Raw genomic sequence first — 18,843 nt, forward strand, 5'->3', positions numbered from 1 at the left:
CATGGAACATTGTCAAGGGAAATATGAGAGACACCCGAGGCACAATGTAGACGAGCTGAAAGCTGCTATTAAAGCTGTGTTAGCTTCCCTGACACCTCAGAAGTGCCTCAGGCTGCATTGATGTAGCAATTCAAGCAAAACATTATCCACAAAAAGTACTGACTGCATATACTGCACAGTATATGGACATATTTTTCCGTGGGATGAGATTTCTATTTAAAAAATCCTCTTTTGATCTGATGTAATATTCTAATGTCCTGAGAACTTTAATTTAATTAAAGCTGTAAGAGGTAATCATCAAAATTATAAGCTGTAAATAAAATATATTACTCTGTACCTAATTCATTTATCTTATGAGTTTTTCTTCTACATTGTATTACTGAAACCTTGCAATGATATTTTAGTTTATTGGCACTTGTACATGTCTCAAGTATGACAAATGAAGTTGTGGTGAACATAAAGGTGCCCTTCTGCAAGGGAGAAATTTAGTTACTCTTTGATGAATAACTGTACGAGCTGAAGTTATTGACCTGTACTACGAGGGGAACAAGCGACACTAAGATACAAAACATTTGTCACCTTCTGCAACACCCGGACCAGGCCAACAAAACAAAAATACGGCTATACAGTTAGACAGACATGCATAATTTCTCAGTGATATTTTCAGTGCGACTTAGCCCGATTCTTTTTAAATCACAAGCCCCAGGCAGGGCTTGTTCTTATGTCTGCTCTCATTTACCATGAGGGTACAGTCATCTCTCTGCACTCCTTTTATGGTCATGTGGATGCCATTTTTTCAGAGCATCAATTTAATCCATTTAACTGTCAGTCCTAAAAATAATGACCGTCCTCTGGATCCCCTACTGTTTTTCTTTGATATATTTTTTTAAAGATGCATTCTAAGAACCTTTGCCTACATGATTCCTTGACTTAAATCTGTCAAATGTATTACTTTGATCCTGGTGAACTGTCAGTTTGGTTACGTCTTCACCAGTCATTGGCATTGGCTAAACTATCTGAGTCAGTTGAAGTCCCATTAATATTCTAGTTCCACTCACAGGGGATTTTGAACCCACAAAGAGTGGCAGCAGTTGAAGGAAAAAAACTCGGCAATGAAACCATGAGTGCGGCTTGAGTTGAAATGAACACAATGACAGATATGAGATTTAGATCCTTTTTCACTGTCAATCTCACAAATGTCACCCTAGGCTGGTTAGTGGGTCTGATTTTCCTCACTTTTTATCTCTCTCCTCGAGGCTGTATGTCGTGTTTTTGTATTTACTGTTCCCTCCGCTCCTAACCTGCTTCCTACTAAGGTGTAATTGAGCAAAAAAGAAATAAAAAATCCCAGTGTTGGGTTTGCACCTCGGCAACACAGCCACTAAAGAGGATATGAAATATTAGAAAAAGTCTAAGTAAAAATGGATATGACCTTTCTTAAGGTCCTAAATTCAGTTCTACCATAAGATTTATGAGGTAAATTTTCAAATGCAAATAATTTGGAGTTATGTTTGACCGAAAAATCTGAGAATAGATCAATCTGCAAATACCGGACCAAGATTGATCTATTCAAACTTGATCCGGTATTGAACCAAGATTGAATGTAACCAATACTGGTGGGGGTCTACTGCATTGGTTATATGTTTAAAATAAGTTTGAATTGAGATATTTCTGTCTCAGTTCAAACTGAGACTCAAGCAGGCATGTGGCAGTTTTTTGTATCAAGATTTAGATTTTGTTGAAAGGCCAGAGAAAGTGGTGGAGTGGCTGAGGTTTTCTAAAACAATTGTGACTAATGAAACACTGCCACTGCCCCACATGCTGCTGCACACTGTTGGTCAGATATCTTAACACTAGAACTACCAGAGAGGGGCCAGTTTGGCCCTGTCCCTAGAGCTACCAGAGAGGGGCCAGTTTGGCCCTCCAAGAGAGGGTGTGAAGAGGCGCCTTTGTTATGTAAATAAGGCCATTACTGACAATGACAAAGGACAATCAGCGTGAAAGTTGATGTAGTGAGTTTGGCTCTCCTCCCCCCTCACATCTACAGGGATGCTAATTAGACCATTCAGTGTGGTCAGTTTGGCCATATTTGGATGCTAATAACCCAGTTTGGCCCTCTCTCGGTAGTTCTAGGAAGATACCCAATTTGGCCCCTCTTGGTAGAGATAGGAATTTCTCAAAATCCTGGTAGTCCTAGTGCAAATCTTCCAGTGATTATAATAAAGAAAAATTCAGAAAAACACAAACTAAAGCAGGACAGGCATCACTTTTATTTAGGTAATTATTTTTATTTAGGCAATTAGTAAGTAATTCTACTTAGTAAGCAAGCTTAAGACTTAATTCAGAGGTTCATGTATACTTTTTCTTTAATGTGTCAAAATCAAGCAGCAGAAGGGTTCTGAAAGAAAACGGATCAAGTTTGTCAATATTATACTTTTTGAAAACTTCTGAGTCTTTGTATCACTTTTCTACTATTTTGTATCAAGTTATTAAAGCGAAGTACACTTTTTAAATAAAGTCAAACACTGCAGCCTTTTGTTTTGCAATAAAAATGAGACATGAAGATGCACTTGTAAAACAACAGTACTGTAGATAAAGGAAGCTGACTTGGCTTTTAAACCACCAGGATTGGGCTAGAGTAGTTATGAATACCTGCTCCAGTTTGGATTTTCTGCTTAAAAATAAGAGTCACAATTGAGTTGGTTTGAACATGTGCCGAGGAGAGATACGGTCTGCGTGTGAGAGAGGGATGCAGAAGACTGAGCTGCCCGGCAGATAGGAGAAGGGCAAAGAAAAGATTAATGGATGTAGTGAGGGAGGACATGCCTGGCATGACAGGTAGACACGTGGGACTGGAGGAGATGGAAACATGATCTTCTTGGGTGAAAAGAAGAGATTAGCTACATTTTGTATTTAAACTGCTGTGGATCTACAGATTCTGCTGACGCTGTCAGAGGATTTTAGGATTTATGAGTGTAAGAAAATATACATATATATGAATTGTACATCAAAAAGAATGTCAACTCTTATCACAATTAACAATTTCATGTTAAATCAATATGTACTTATAAGAAGGAAGTTGATTCCTGAACAAGTCAGAGCTTTCTTTGTCACATTTTTGATTGCTAACCTATTAAATACTTTTTTTTTTTCTTTTTACCCCTCCAGGGGTTCTTTTGTGGGCTCTAGTGTCCCTTATATGATAGTAGGGTGACAGAAAACGGGGAAGGAGAGGTGGGAAGACATGCGGCAAATATCTTCGGGTCCGGGAGTTGAACCCGCGACGGCCGCGTCGAGGACTCAAGGCCTCCAAATACGGGTCGCGCTAACCGCTACGCCACCACGGCACGCCCACCTATTAAATACTTAGTGTGTGACATATAGTATGTTCTCTGCAGGCAGGTTCTCACCTCAATAAGTTGAGTTTTCAAGATGAAGTTTTGAGTATTTGGTGAAAACAAAGAATACCCACAACCACACACTTTAATTTGAAGTGTATGGGTGTACATGTTGCATAAAATCCAGTACAAAACATTTAGCTTTATTTCTGCTATCACAGATGCTGTTTTTGCATTGTACAATAATCCACCCGTTTCCTAGAAGTAATGACTGAAAGAGGCTGATTGGTCCATCTGGTGTTTTGCTCAGAGAATTTTCCTTGTTGTTTACTGACAATGGTTCCCATTGAAAATCATGCCCCGCTTTGTTAGCGCTGCACTTTGCTGTCTGGAGGCCATTCAGTGTTGCTACTGAGCCTTTTTCAGGTTTACTTTGGACTTTTTGATTTCTTGTTATAAAAACGTGAAGATGAAAAAGTCTATTTTTAGTGATCACACTGACCTTTAGAAAGTTGTGAAAACGCCACCAGTTTTATTCTAAGCTAAACCTGCTAGTTATTTTCTATTCAATTGTATTAATGATGTTTGTAGTTACACTTAGTGTTGCTGCACCACTTACTATTTAGACTAAAGTAAAAGCTTGATCATTCAGATCAAATTTTTCACTCACATTCTATCAAATGTATTTTTCATTCCTTGTGAATTTTCACAGTGATGTTTATATTTTGATTCCCTCATCTTTTGTTTTCTCTCCAGATCCGACCATATGTAGGCTGCTTGGTTCAGTACCTGCCCCTGCTCTGGAAACAGTCTGAAGAACATAACATGCTTCGATGTGCCATACTGACGACACTAATCCACCTGGTGCAGGTACATAGTTTCGCCATCCATTGCATGCTTTAGTATTTTCTGCATGCGTATGTACTGTCAAGCACAAATACCAGGCTGTCTGTTGTGATCTATGGTCATGTTTAGTACATATGGCACTTTCATGACTTTTCTTTTTCTGGCTGCTGGCCTACATTATGCACATTTCAGTAATTCTGATTTCTTATAATCATGCATATGATGTTTTTTTCCTACTCCTACTTTAAAACTCTTACAGAAACTCAGAGGGTTTATAATACTTTGGTAATATGTATAATATGCCTGCTGCTGGCAGTGCATCATCTTGCAAGACATTTTTTATGATTTATCATTTTTGATAATTTGCTGCAACATCACTTGAGTTTGCCATGGAGGTAATGAGAAAAAATAGCTCCTTCCTTGAGCTTTGTTACCCACAGGAATGAAGCTGCCCGCCTTAGTCTTCAATATGCTTTGGACCCGTGTGCCTCGGCTGCATTACTTCATAGTGGCAGATGATTATGACAAGCTCCCATTGAGAGTAAAATGAGAACACATCTGGCAAACTAAGTGAAACTCGTGAGGTTGAACAAATGAGTTTGGAGTTGCTTGATGGCATTGGCTTACACAGGGCCGTGCAAAAATCTGTTCATGCCAGTTGAGCCTTTTTACCTTTTCTTCAAGAGAGTATCTTTTGTGTATTTTAGGGGAGGAGGTTATATGATAACCACAAAGTTGTGCAACTCTGAGGTTGATTCAAAATTTTTTGAATGTGTGTTTAGTCCTCTGACTGAATACTTTGTAGAACCACATTTTGCAGTCTTTGTGAGTTTTTTTGGGGGGGGTATGTTTCTACGAGCTCTGTGTGTCTAGAGGATGCCATTGTGAAGGGACTGTCATCAGTTTCCATGTTTCACTACAGGTTCTCTATCAAATATAGGTCTGGATTTTGACAGGACAAAAATATAACACAATTCCGTAGTAGCTGTGGCCTCGTGTACAGTGTTATTGTCTTGCTGGGAGATTAACCTCTGGCCCAGTCTCAACTCCTTTGGAACATGTAGCTTAGGTTTGGGTTTTTTTTTTATCCCTAACCTGTATGGTGTTTTCACTGGTCTTCATATTGTTTTCTGTTAATCTTCTCTACCAAGTCTTCTCTACGAAGTCTTCACAAAACAGCTGGCTCTATACAGATAATAAGTCAGACACAAGTAGACTCTGTTTACTAACAAGGTGATCTTTAAAGGCAGTTAGTTGCATTTCAATTTATTTAGCAAATCAGAGTAAAAGTAATAAATAGAATTTTTTTTTTTGAAAACCATGTATCTCTATTTAATATTCAGGCACTACTTTGTGTTAGTCTATCACATAAAATCCAGTAATATACATTGAATTTTTTGGTTCCCAAGAGACACAATGTTGAGAAGTTCAAGAGATGTGAATACTTTTGCAATGGTGCAACTGTGGACAAAATGCCAATTTTCTCTGTTTGACCTGACTGACATCGAAAGGTCTTCATTTGTAAAACAAAAAACAAGCAGAACTAATTTAGATGGTATGGCAAAGGTCAAAGATAGTTGCATTGCTGTGAAGTATTGGATCAGTGGTCTTGCAGCAAAATGGATATGAATCTGTTAAGTGTGTTTATTTTGACTATTAAACTTCAGTCCATCTGGCACTGGAACAAACCAATCTTGTCTTCACATGGCATTAAGTCAACTGTTAAGCTCATAAAAGCTGCAGTATTGACTCGTTTGTTTTTAATGGATGAATTTTGCCCGTATGACAAGTTTGCTCCAGCGGGGGATTGAGTGACGCTCTCCTTTCTTTTTACACCCACATAAATGCAAGAGGGAGCAAATTAATGTCGTGCCATTATAGAAACACTGTTGACTGTTCTGAAACACTACTCTGGATCCTCTTTGCCTTCACACGGATTAATTCTGCTACTTCAATATCCCCTTTAGCCCCCCATCATGCAACCCAACAAACACGCTCTTGCCAATTCTTCACTGTGAGTTCTAGTGTTTTGTTTGAATATACAAAGTGAAATGAAATGTGAAGGGATTGGATGCATTTAAGAGTCGGTGACAGTGGTTAAGTTTTCATCAGCAGAAAGGAGTTTGAGGCCATGTGTGTTAAATATTAAAGATGAGTTTGAATGGACCTGCTATGTTGGTGTGCATAATTCATAAGCACAACTTTGCTATAAAAACCAAATTTAATGCTTTTGCATATATACAGTAGAAACTTGATATTTACGCAGTGTATATAAAACATTGTTAAGCTTTCTTTCTCACTATCTGAAATTAAATCAGACTAAGCTTTCCCTTTTAGTTCAGTTAGGATTACATGAAGTAAAAGGCAGAATTAGAGAATATAAGAATATTTTACATATACTTGGATTAGTTTTTAAGCAAGGAATAGTAGTAATCAGATGATGATGTCATGACTTTTTAAGCTCTTATTTTTCAACATTTGAGTTAACTGAAGGTTTACCCATTAATAAAGACACCTCATAAATACACTGGTTTATTGTGAGATGGAAGACCTCCACAAATCGGGTTCATTGTTGGGTACAATTTTAAGATGCTTGAAGGTGCCATCTTCATGTCTTCAAACAATTAAATACAAGTATGAAAATCATGGAAGTGCCTGGCCATTATACTACTCAAGAAGGAGATGGTTTTTGATGTACGTATCAGCCCTAGAACAGAAGCAAAAATCCTTGTGAAGAAATACTAGCTGAAGTCAGTAAGAGTCTGACTAAGGTGCTTCTCTGCTAACATGCCTCTCTCCAACTGGTTAATGTTTGGTTTGGTTGTACCGTAATTGTGAGCGTTTTTATTACAAACTGTTCCTCACTATTGTGGGTGTGCTATGAGCAGTTGTGGTCGACTCTCCGCTGACGTTTTATGGATAATCAGATCAGATGTGTCTGATGTATCAAATTATAAATTTTGATACATCAAGTGTATCTTTGTTTGTAACACAACAGTGAAGTGACATTTTAAGAAGTTTTCCTTTTTTTCTAACTCTGTGCTAAATTACCTACTACTTACTGCTCAGTGGTTTAATATTAATTAATACAATTACATTGCCAGTCTTTAGTTACATTTTGCTGAGGTTTATTGAAAAGAACATTTTACTTGTAGGAAAGGTTGCCATGATTTTGAAAATGGTATTTTGCATCTTATATTTTATGTAGTGAAACAATTGATATCTATTATGGTGAGCATTTCTATTTGTGGATTTTTTCCCCCATTCTACACTAAAGGCATATATCTATAGAGCAATATGGTTTTGACTTCTTCAAAAATGGTAATTTCCTACTTAACCACAGATCATCTTAAATGTCATTAAAGTCCAAATGACCAGGAAATGAGCTGTAACTTGGTTCCTGTAGTGGTGCCCCGGTTCGTTCTTTTTCCTAAATAGTCAAAGTTAATGGGCTCGCACTGTTTTATAGGGTCATCAAATTAACATATAATGTCCAAACAACTCTTGCTGCCTAAAACAAGCATTGTGCTTCAAAATGAAAGGCCTTCAATTGGAAAAGCTTTTCTTTTTGACAGCTTCATGTTATTAAAACTATGAGCAGTGACACGTGCCTTGCAGCGTGAAAGGTTCCTATTTTGTGCTGCTCATTTTTGTGCGAGAAAAAAATGTAGCGTGGCAGCACGTGGTTTGGAAACAATGTACGGTATAAATCCCAGCACGTGGTTTGGAAACAATGTATAAATCCATTCCTCTGCTGTGCTCTCCTCAGATGAGCTGCAAAGAACTTCAATTAAAGCGAAACACAGAAAGCAAGGGAACACTTTGAAGCATCCGTGTCTTGCTGTCACTGTTTGGCATTGATTCCTGTATCTTTTTGTTCTTTCAGGGCCTTGGGGCAGAGAGTAAGAACCTTTACCCTTTCCTTCTTCCTGTTATCCAACTGAGCACTGACGTTTCTCAGCCGCCACACGTCTATCTGCTAGAGGACGGACTGGAGCTTTGGTATGGATAAACATGCAGTATTCAAACATTTATGAGTCCAGGGAAGAAAACGAGATTCCCTGAGGCTTATCTTTATGAAGTACTTAGTGATCTCATTTCATCCCTTACACACACGCCTACACATGAATACTGTGGCTGTCTTTATTTCTGCCTCTTTTCTCTATAGTGCCTATCGATGATGAGTCTTCTTTGTCTCATCTTTCCTCGGCCTCATTTACTGGCTAATGTTTGCTGTCCCGTTTAGAGGCCAGTTACAAACAGTTTACAGATAAATGTTGCTTAATGACCTCGTTGTTTCATCTTGTTTGAATTGGCTCTTTTCACTGGCGGAGATGCCCGATGATCACTGAATTTGTTGAATGTTCATGTTGTCCACTATCTTCACTTTATGGCTTTTTGAAAACCAGTAGTTTTAAAGCTTCTTCAGGCTTCAAGACTTCCTTTTTGAACATGAAAGTTTGTTCCATGTTTTAAAGAATGTATGTCATTCTCTCATTTTGTCTTTGTGCCAGCCGCATATCTCTGTCCTGTCTTTTATCCTCCCTGATGACCAGCACTGCTCTGTATGCATTTATTTTGTTTACAAAGACAATGTCATTTTCTCATTCTTTTATCTTTTTATGGATTATTTCCCTGTTTGTGTCCTCTTCAGTATCTCTCATGTTCATTTCTTATCATAGCTAATAGAAGTTTGTGAAACTTTCCACAACCTACCAATACCTTTTGGGGAAAATGTTAAACATTGGCTCGTGAGTTAAAATGATCAAACATACTTTGAAATGGAACTCCAAATTAGAAGTATGAAAAGAAAAGGGAAAAAAATTCTAATTGTTCAAAGGTCAAAATAATTACTAAGCCAATGATGAGTTTCAGGGGGATCAGAAAAGATCTGTTGTTAACAGCTAGTAGTGCAACAATTTAGAAGATGGTTGGGTGAGGACTATTGTAAAAAGGTCCCTCAGAGTCCTATTGGAAAGTAAGACATGGCTTAAAAGGTTACAGTTTGCCACAAACACACTGACTGGCCTAAAAAGAAGTGAAGCAACACTTTGTGGACCGATGAAAGTAACTGTCTTCTTTTTTGGTCTAAGGGCCACAGACATTTTGTCAGTCAACTCACAAGCACTGATTCAAGCCAGAGTACACTTTGAATCATGGTGGCTCAGGCATTCTGCAATAGGGACATCGTATTCTTTTATGTTAGACCTATTTATTCCAAACCAAGAATTATTGGTCAGTTTAAATTCATAAAATACTTAGAGGTCATTTTGCCTTATGGTGTAGAGGAACAGCCCTTATAGTGTGTGTTTTAGCAAAATAATCCAAAACACACCTGTAATGGAGCAGCAAAATGGCTCCTGTCCAGTAATGCCTCAATCAATGCCATGTAATTTGATGAACTTCTTGTATATCTCTTTAAAAATCAAGACATGTGTAAGTGGGAATAATCTTGTAATTCCTTTATTTGCTGTTACAAACTGCCACCTCTATCAGAAGAACCTGCAACACAACAAGAAATCAGCATGAGCCAGAAAATCCCTGATTGGTTCAATCTTAACTTCATAAAAACATTGATTGTTTAGACGCTTGTGATATGTGTGGGGAAAAAATGCAACTTTGGAGGAGACAATTCAGAGGATATCTGAGAACAAAATACATTTTGAGTGAAAAGATTTGAGAACAGCTATTTTATGTGCGATAATTAGTCAGTTTCTAAGCTCAATTAGTTATATTGATAATCATAATTGTGAATAATTATTTTTCTCTCTCCCTATTATTGACCGGCCCAAATATTAACGACATTTCAAATCTCTCTGATCTGAAAAGACTTGTAGATTTTTTTCATAATTACTTTTGTTTTTCTTCCAGTAAAATGAAATTAAAAACATCAGGACAATCATGCTCATACCAGATTAATATTATATCCCCTCTTCTTTATACTACTTTGTGTTTTCACCTCTTTGCCTATTTGTTATGTTTTTGTCATCCTTCTGATATCCTCTCCTTCTACTTTCTGTCTCTGTAATTTGCCCGGTTGCATTTTTCCAACCTGTTTTCTTTTTGCCACCTCCAATATGTTTCTTCTGCACATTTTTCTCACATCATCTTCCTATTTTCTGTTTTAATATTCCTTATCTGCTTTGTTCCTCTCATGTTTCCCTTTACTCCTTAATATGTGTTCACCCCATTTCCTCCCTCTTATTGTGTAGGCTGGTGACTTTGGAGAACAGCCCAGCCCTCACCCTGGAGCTGCTCAGAATTTTCCAGAATATGTCAGCTTTGTTGGGTGAGCTTACAGAAGATTTCTTTTGTTTTCTGATTTATCCAACTGGGTGTGTACGAAGGATTTTTTTTTGTCCTCGGAATATTATGCATTAACATATAAATTAAATCAGCAGAGGGAGTATAAAAAACTAACAATATTAGAATTTATGTAACTGAACAATTTTTGGAAGTAATATATTTAGGACAGTTAAAACCAAATATTTACATAAACTATTAAAATATATATAACCTATTTTTTTCTCCCATTGCTGGACATTAAGTCAGTTAAAACTTTTTATGGTTTTGGTTAGTTAGAATTAGCTAAATTAATTATGTTGGCCAAAGACCAGAATAATCAGCAATGATCATTTTTGATCGTTCTTCAAATTAAGTAGTTGATGTGCATTTTTTTTATATGTATGATTTGTTTAAAGTTTTTTTCCCCTAATTTTACATTAGAAAATAGCCTAAAATTAATTTAAACACTCTGAACCATTTGGAAGTTTGAACAGACATATCATTCTCACTTGCAGGTTCCCTAATTGTTTAGAAATGTAGTTATAAGTGTTTGAATTTGAATAAAGGTTTAATAATTTTCCCTCTTATTATTTAGGAAATATAATTCATTTTCATGATCTTATCTGACCTAAAACAGTAAGTTTAATCTGATTTTTAATACCAGACGGTCTGGGAAAAGTGGTTACATGCTTTCATATGTACCGTAGATATCTGATTTCAATTGTATATACTTAAAGGTTTTTTTTTGTTTTTTTTTGTAATTCAAAACAAATACTGGACTTCTTTTCACAGACAAAGAATCTGACCCATTAAAATGTTCTTATATATTTACACAATAACTGTTGAGCTAAGCTGAAAAATTGTTTGTCATAAACCTAATTATATAATTTTCTTCGTTTGGCTGCTATTGCTTTTGAAAATCACATCACTGCCTCAAGGCATTTAACCTCATACTGTAGTTATGAGCGATTGGATTAAGCTGCCTGGATGATTTATCATAAGGACACCACACGCATGTGTCTCTCTGACTGTCAGTGTTATAAGGGACATTAATTTAGTATCAGATTGCAATAAGTCAGACTGATACAACGGCTTTTTTGGACTTATTGATTTTACTCTGGCATTCTATCACTGATTGTGCGGACTGTATAGACTCCATAGGGCACAGAGAGCCAAAGGGCTATGGGTGGCAGTAATGGTGGAGGAGGGAATTAAAGAGGATCAAGGAAACGAAGAGGTTGATGGAACATAACAGGAAGGCGGTAGATGAAAACGAATTCAAGTGGCAATGGTTGGAAAATCCGTGAAGAAAAGGGAGAGGTTATACGTAGAGATTGGACATGGATGAATGGTAAGATAAGTAAGGCCCTTATCTTCTGCCTAACAGAAACCATTTCATTTTAATTTATTTATTTTCTGCAAAGCATCACTTTAAGTCAGATTAAGATGTAGAAACGAAAACAGAATTATACACAAGCTTTAAAGAGACAGAAACAACTGTAACTAAGGAATCTTTGCATAAAGGTGTCTATAATTCAGTACAAGCTGTACAGGGAGAAAAATAAAAAGAACTATTTATACTTGAAAGAAGATTTTATATATATATATATAAAATAGAAGACACAGTTAGCATTTATATATTCCTCAATCACTGAGAAAGTGGGACCTAATTGGCTGTATCTTCACAAGTGATGAAGATGTTTAAAAGATTCGGTGAACACTAATCAGCTGCCACATTAGTCTTTTAAGTGTTTCTGATGATGAAGCGAGAGAGGGTTTACAGTGTAGTTTTAGGAAGAGGATGTTGAACTTTAACTAAAGATTAAATGTTGCACAATAAAGGATGAAGATATCTGCAGATTTTTTTGGCATGAGATTCAGATTTGATTGCTATATTCACCTCAAGGCCATATTAAAGCTTTAATGTGCTCCACTGTCCAAGAGTGATAGCTCTTGTTTACTGATAAATGTGTTCAATGTTATTAAGAAATACTCTGAGAGATCCAATGGCACTACCCAAGTTTAAATACAGATTTTTACTCATTTGTCCCTTTGTCCAGATGCATCTGGAAGTTGATTGGAATAAAACTTTTTTTTTTCCCCATAATTTGATAAACCTTTATCAATTACCTGCTGGTTACAAACTCATATCTGATGTTATTTTGGTCAGTTGGCACACCATACATAAGAGAGGGATTTAAAAATGTGTTTGAGGAAGGGGAAAGACGTGAGAAGCTTCTTTTTTTTTTTAGAGGAAACTGTTTTTTTTATAGGGTGAGGCATGCCTTCTTTTGTTGTTGTTTTCAAGCTGAAAGGAAGAGCAAAATTCTCATCAGATAACAGGAAGGCTGAAAATTGTGTTGGAAATATAGAGACACTGTTGTAGCAATGCTAACCGCTCATGTGCGTGTAACAAGAGCTGTAGGTAAAGGTGGAGGATAAATCTGTCCTTTTACAAGCCACATTTTTACTGAGAAAACACCTGAGCATTTACCATCCATGACTTTTGTTGTAGGTGGTTAGGTGGATGTTAATTATATTTTTTAGATAACCTTTCAGCTATAATTGACTTTATTAGAAGTTATGGTCTGCCTTCTCTTCATATGGTAAGAATATCAGACTGGAAAAAGAAAATACATCTTCTGTAAAAAGCAGTAATAGACAAAATATTGTTCTCAGCTTAGAATAGATTGTTTCCTGTTCTTTATGCCATTTTTGTCTACATACTATGGAAGCAGGCAATTTCAGAAGCCAGTACATAGTGACAGTTCAATTTAAATGTTACTCCAGGATTCCTGTAGTGAAAGGCTGTTTCAGTATCTACATCCACAAAAGACCCAGTCTTTCATGCATCATCTTACCAGTTGTCTTGTGTCACAAAGTGAAGTGGGGTACATAAACATTTGCTTTTTTTTCAAATCATATTTTGCATTTCTAAAAAATATATCTTGTTTACAGAGTTGTTTTCTGCAAACCATTCTCACTGCTTTTGAATTCAGTGCATGCACTATTGTGGGATATTTATGCTGTTTACTTAGGCTAAAACAATTCCACGGTGTAAAATCAAGTATAAAGTTATTTTTGTTGCGTTTATATCTGCTTCTATTGATTTAGCTAGGCTCCTTTATGATGTTTGTCCTGTGATGTTGGTCCAGGTAATATAAATGTCTTGCTTTGTCACAGCCGAACATGTCTCATTACGCCCTGGAAGATAGTCGTGCTGTAACAACACATCTTTCTGGTTTGAAAAAATAATGTTCTGGCCTGTCAGTTTTATATGAACCCGTCACTGTCATCCTGCGAGACATACTCTGAGAATCCAGTGCTTGTGCTCATGAACAACAGGTAGTTTGTGATAGAGCAAAACAAAAGAGTTGATCACTATGAAAGAGAAGGAAAAATGAGACATGGATTTTAACATTTTTTGCAAATGAAAATCACCCTTTGTGAGACAAAATAGTGGCAGCACCATGCCTTCTTCAGTAGGGATTAGGAGATTGGACAGAGTTAATGAGAAGATAGACGAAGCTAAATACAGGAAAATCCTGAAAGAAAATCTGTTGCATATTTGTGACTCCAACAGATTGTAACAAGTGTGTTGGAAGTGGACATACACTTCCAACACAACAATAAGTCTAATACATACAGCCAGATGAGCAATGAAATGGTTTAGATCAAATTATATTGATGTTTGTGTCCTAGTAAAAGTCCTGACCCAAACCCAAAATAGAATCTATCTCAAAATTGATGCTCACAGATGTTCTACATCTAGTCTGAGCTTAGCTTCTTTTTTTCCCCAAAGAAAAACAACCAAAAGATGTCACATAGAATTCTAATAAAATAGAATGTTTTATTAGAAAGTTTTCTGGTGCTATATGAAAAAGCAAAAGTGGTGTGAATATGGAGTATTCACAATGTAAATACATGGAAGAAAGATAACATTTTCATTGGTCAGATCAAATCTGTGCATAGAATATGGTTAAGTGTATAGGGTGCCTGTATGAGGTTTCTGTTGATAATAGTGGAGTGTTCTTTAAATGCAGATATAAACCGACTGCACATAAAGAAGAGAATGTGACATGAAAATGCAGGCCAGTTTAAGGTTTACCAATAATCATCAGGTGAGTCAGGCATTCAAAGGGAATGTGTGAATTTTATTTTTGGCTCAAGTTCAGCACAAGTTGACCATCTACTGTGAGATCACCTCGTGTGAGGGTATTATTTAGCAGTGAATGTGATTTCTCAACAGTGTTGCAAGAAAACCATTTTAGTTTTGTGCATTAGCAGAGGGGGAGCTGCAAATCCCAGCTGGGCTTTCTATGCTCGCTTAAATTTTACTGCCACAACAATCTTTGGATTGGAACAAATGACAAAATTACTCTGGTTTCCCTCTGATTTTAACAGATTATTAGGAGAAAATATTTGAGTAGCCATGTAGTTTTACTGTTTTTCATGATATCTTTGCTTTTTTTTAAAATAAATTCTAATACTACCATTTCAGTATTTTATAGTTACATTGTGCTACATCCATTTTTAATTAAAATTGTTTCTTTTAGCTTATTTACTGTTTTGTCAGTGATGATGTAGTCAGAACATTGTAGCAGGTTGGTTAGTGCTTCTCAATTCCAGTCCTCAGGCCCCCCTGCTCTGCATGTTTTAGCTGTACCCCTATTTCAGAACAGCTGATCTAAATGATTGCATTACCTGTTCTGCAGCCATCAAGTACTGCAGAAGCCTGTTAATCACTCATAGATTCAATCCAGGTGTGTGGCAGCAGGGAAACACCTAAAACATGCAGGGCAGGGGGGCCTGAGGACCGGAATTGAGAAGCACTGGAACATAATAGAAGCGGTGTATACCAGATTTTGTGCCAGTAGTTTATTTGCAATCTTTGCCTCTGGTTAGACTTATTTGGTAAACAACATAGAACAACAATAACCATAAAAAATCATTTCCAAATGCCTTGATTAGCAAAGCAAAAATTTGCCCTTCTGTTGTTTAAATGCTGTATGCATAGTATATTGTTATTACAGTCTTGAAATCATCTGGGACAGTTTTATTTTAAGTGGTTAACTTAAACTATGTATTGAATTAAATACTTGAATGTTTTACCTTGTTGCTGTTTTGCTCTTGATAGAGCAGGTCTTGTGAAAGTTTGTACACTGGTTTGAATTCAGATGAATCAGCTTAATAATTATGGCCCAGTTTATGATGCAAACATTATAATTGTTAGTGGCAGCTCTATTTAAATATAATTTTTAAAAGTCTTGATTTTTCTCCATACCAAAATGTGCCCATTTTCTGGTCATGAAGTAAAATTACTGAAACAGTTTTTTTTTTTATTTATTCTTGTCTCTCTCTCTCTCTCTCTTTTTTTTTTTTTTTTTTTACAAAATCCTTTCTGAGATCAAGTACACTCTGCACTCCAAATAAAAAGCATACTTGTATTGACTTTCCATTTGATAGACAACTTCCTTAGTTATTTGAAGTAGAATTTTGAATGTAGTTGAAAAGGCTGAATGGCTTCTGTACTCTTGAGCTGCAGGAGCAAAGCAGATGATTTATCCCGATGTGAATAACTCAATTATATTTTTTGGAGCCTGCTAAATTCAGGCTCTTAGATATGCTATTGAGTGTCAAAAAATTATTTTTCTTTATGATATGGCTCCTGTACAATTACAGCAGATTGTCAGCAATTAATGCTTTTTCCACTTGACTATTTTTCTGTCTCTGTCTCATTACTCTGAGAAACTTTATGCTATCATGGTTGATTTTTCACATTTTAAACACATTAGATATCTTGAAGATAATTAGCTTGTCACTTGAGTTAAATTAACATTTCAAAGCAGCAGGAATGAAAGATAATAACTTGAAGGTATGGTCACAGGTCAAAGTAAAGTAGCACGCCATTTTAAAATGGATATTTTTCATACCGGGGAGTGAAAAGAATAATTTCTGTTACACTTATGCATCTCTTTGCATTAATTTAGGAAAAGTTATTCGGGAAATCAAGTTTTCTGGTTTTAGAATATTTCTCAAGCTCTAAAGCTGTCTCTCATCATCTTTGGCTGCTTTTTACTCAAACATCCGGTCGTTCATTCTTTTGGTCCGTGGAGAGCAGTGGAGAGATGTGGGCCATTGAGAGAGTTTTGGCTCTGAGGAATGTTTCCACATGCCAGGTACGTGGCCTGGCCTCTCTGATAACGAGCCCTGTTCCATCACTGCTAACCGTGCACTGCAAATTCCCTGATTAGAATGTCAGGAGTCTTGCTGCGATTAAAATGTTAAGCTTGCTCTGTGCTCTGTTTCCTTAACACTTGGCTCTGAACTAGGAGATGTTTGTGCTGTTTAAGTGGAGCAATTGCTTCTTCTGGAGCAGAAGGAAGCCCCTAATGAAGTGAGCAAATGATGGTTAAAGTGCCATTTTATTTTCACTCATGTCTCATTGATATTGCCTGAGGGCCCAGGAAAGAGAAATGACTAACATATTAAGAAATGATTAATATGGCAAAACTAAAATTTAGAGTCTTGGACTTTTTTTCCCTAAAAGCTGTTTCTGTGTGATGCTAGCCAAACCTTTTTACAAAAATGAATACATATTATTTGTCTATTAAATTGCAGATAACAAAAATAGCGTACCGTTGTATTTTCTACATAAATTACAGTGTGGAATTGATCAGAGCATAGCATATTCACCCTCCTATGATCAATAATGTTTACAGCCAAGGAGCATTTGAACTAAAGGCATCTGAAGCTCTCCCACTTTACTGCCCGGCTAATGTGCTTCATGGATCAATTTAGACATCCTCATTAGAAGACAACCTTTTTATTTCAGGCCTCTCTACTCAAAGTAATGACTTCAATTACAGCTACCATAGAGATTGGATGTGTTCAGTCATATTTAACGCAGAGACTGAGTTATCTGTTGAAGTTTAATTATAGGTTAGCTAATATAAACTTAGAATCTTTCACTTTAACACTTAATATGCAACTGAATTTGCTGCATTCTTTTGAAGGTCGACTTGTGTGACTTTTCTAATAGTTTATATATTTTTGACATGTTAGCTATTCGTTTTTAAGTAGACTTTTTAATTATGTATAAACGTGTGCACAGTTGTAAGCAAGACTTTTTTTTTCTCTTTAGGGCTATTTTTATTAATCACCAAATGCAATGCTCTTGGATAAGACTAAAAATAAAACAAAAGAAAACAAAAAAAAATCTCAAACATTGATGTTATTGAAAGCAAAAGTAAGGTTTTCTTAGAATATCTTTGGTCAACTATTGCTGTGCAGAATTATTCCACAACTAAATGAAAAAAACTATAATTCCCATCTCATTTTATTTTCATCTAAGTGAGAATTATAAACAAACTGGAAACTTTCCAATAAAAATTTCTGACTTTAAAAGAAAATTATAATTGACCAATACAGAAAGTGTTCTTTTCAATAACAGGGACAAGCCTACATTTATAATTTCACAGTTTCTTGATCTATTGGCCAACTTTCTGTACAGCAGCAACCACAGCTCCAAGACACTTTTCAGAGAGGTGGACTGTTTTCCTTCACTGTAAATCTCCTGTTTCAGAACTGTCAATTGAGGAAATCTGCCTTTACTGACTAGATTTGGATGCATGTGATGGAGCATTGTCCTTTATAAAAATTCTTCTTTTTGAAAGAGGAAGGTTTCTTCCTGCACCACTGCTTCAACAAAATATCTTCTTAAAAACTGGCATTAGATGTGGGAGTTGATTTTTTGAGTCCATGTCCAATCCAAAAAGATCCAACTAACTCATTTTTAACACCAGCCCATACTAGTAACCTACCTCCACCTTACTGGTACCTGACTTAAAGTGGATCTCTGTGGCATTTCTGATCCACCCACAAGGGCCCATTCATTTGGTCCATCAACAGTCACTTTTGCGTCATCAACTCATAAAAACTTTAAAAATCTGTTTTTGCTTTAGCTAATGTTTGTTGTTGAGTGGTAGTCAGGTTTCAGCCTTTCTTACCATGGCCATGTCTCTGAGCTATGGACATCTTGTCCTTCTAACTACTCCATTATGGAATATGACAGAACTGGCAGATAATGTCTTCCTGCTAGTTTCACGCTTGATTCTTCTCAAATCCTTGGCAGTTAATTAGCGTCTATTTTTCTATACATTTAATGTGGCTCTGTTGACTAATTACAACAAAACACTTAATGTTTCTGTGATTACCCCCAATATCTCAGGAATTTCGAAAGTAAAAAGAAGGCTAGAGGTTATTAGCCAAGGTTAGCTTTTTCTTTTTTTCTTTTTTTTTAAATCATAGGATTTCCTCTTGGTATCAGCAAAATTTTTTGCAAAATGATAATTCAGTTATGTTGACTAACAGT

At 36.3% G+C, this 18,843-nt stretch overlaps 1 protein-coding gene across 1 annotated transcript in view; it reads left to right on the forward strand.

Moving 5' to 3' along the window:
* ipo11 (importin 11) overlaps nucleotides 1-18,843 on the forward strand; it is a 113,274-nt gene that overhangs the window by 51,212 nt on the left and 43,219 nt on the right. The window contains exons 20-22 of the mRNA XM_028034383.1: nucleotides 4,095-4,208; nucleotides 8,071-8,186; nucleotides 10,397-10,473. Coding sequence (XP_027890184.1) covers nucleotides 4,095-4,208; nucleotides 8,071-8,186; nucleotides 10,397-10,473 — 307 coding nt within the window. The remainder of the gene's footprint in view (nucleotides 1-4,094; nucleotides 4,209-8,070; nucleotides 8,187-10,396; nucleotides 10,474-18,843) is intronic.

Source organism: Xiphophorus couchianus, chromosome 12, assembly GCF_001444195.1.
Source record: "Xiphophorus couchianus chromosome 12, X_couchianus-1.0, whole genome shotgun sequence".
Taxonomy (NCBI): domain Eukaryota; kingdom Metazoa; phylum Chordata; class Actinopteri; order Cyprinodontiformes; family Poeciliidae; genus Xiphophorus; species Xiphophorus couchianus.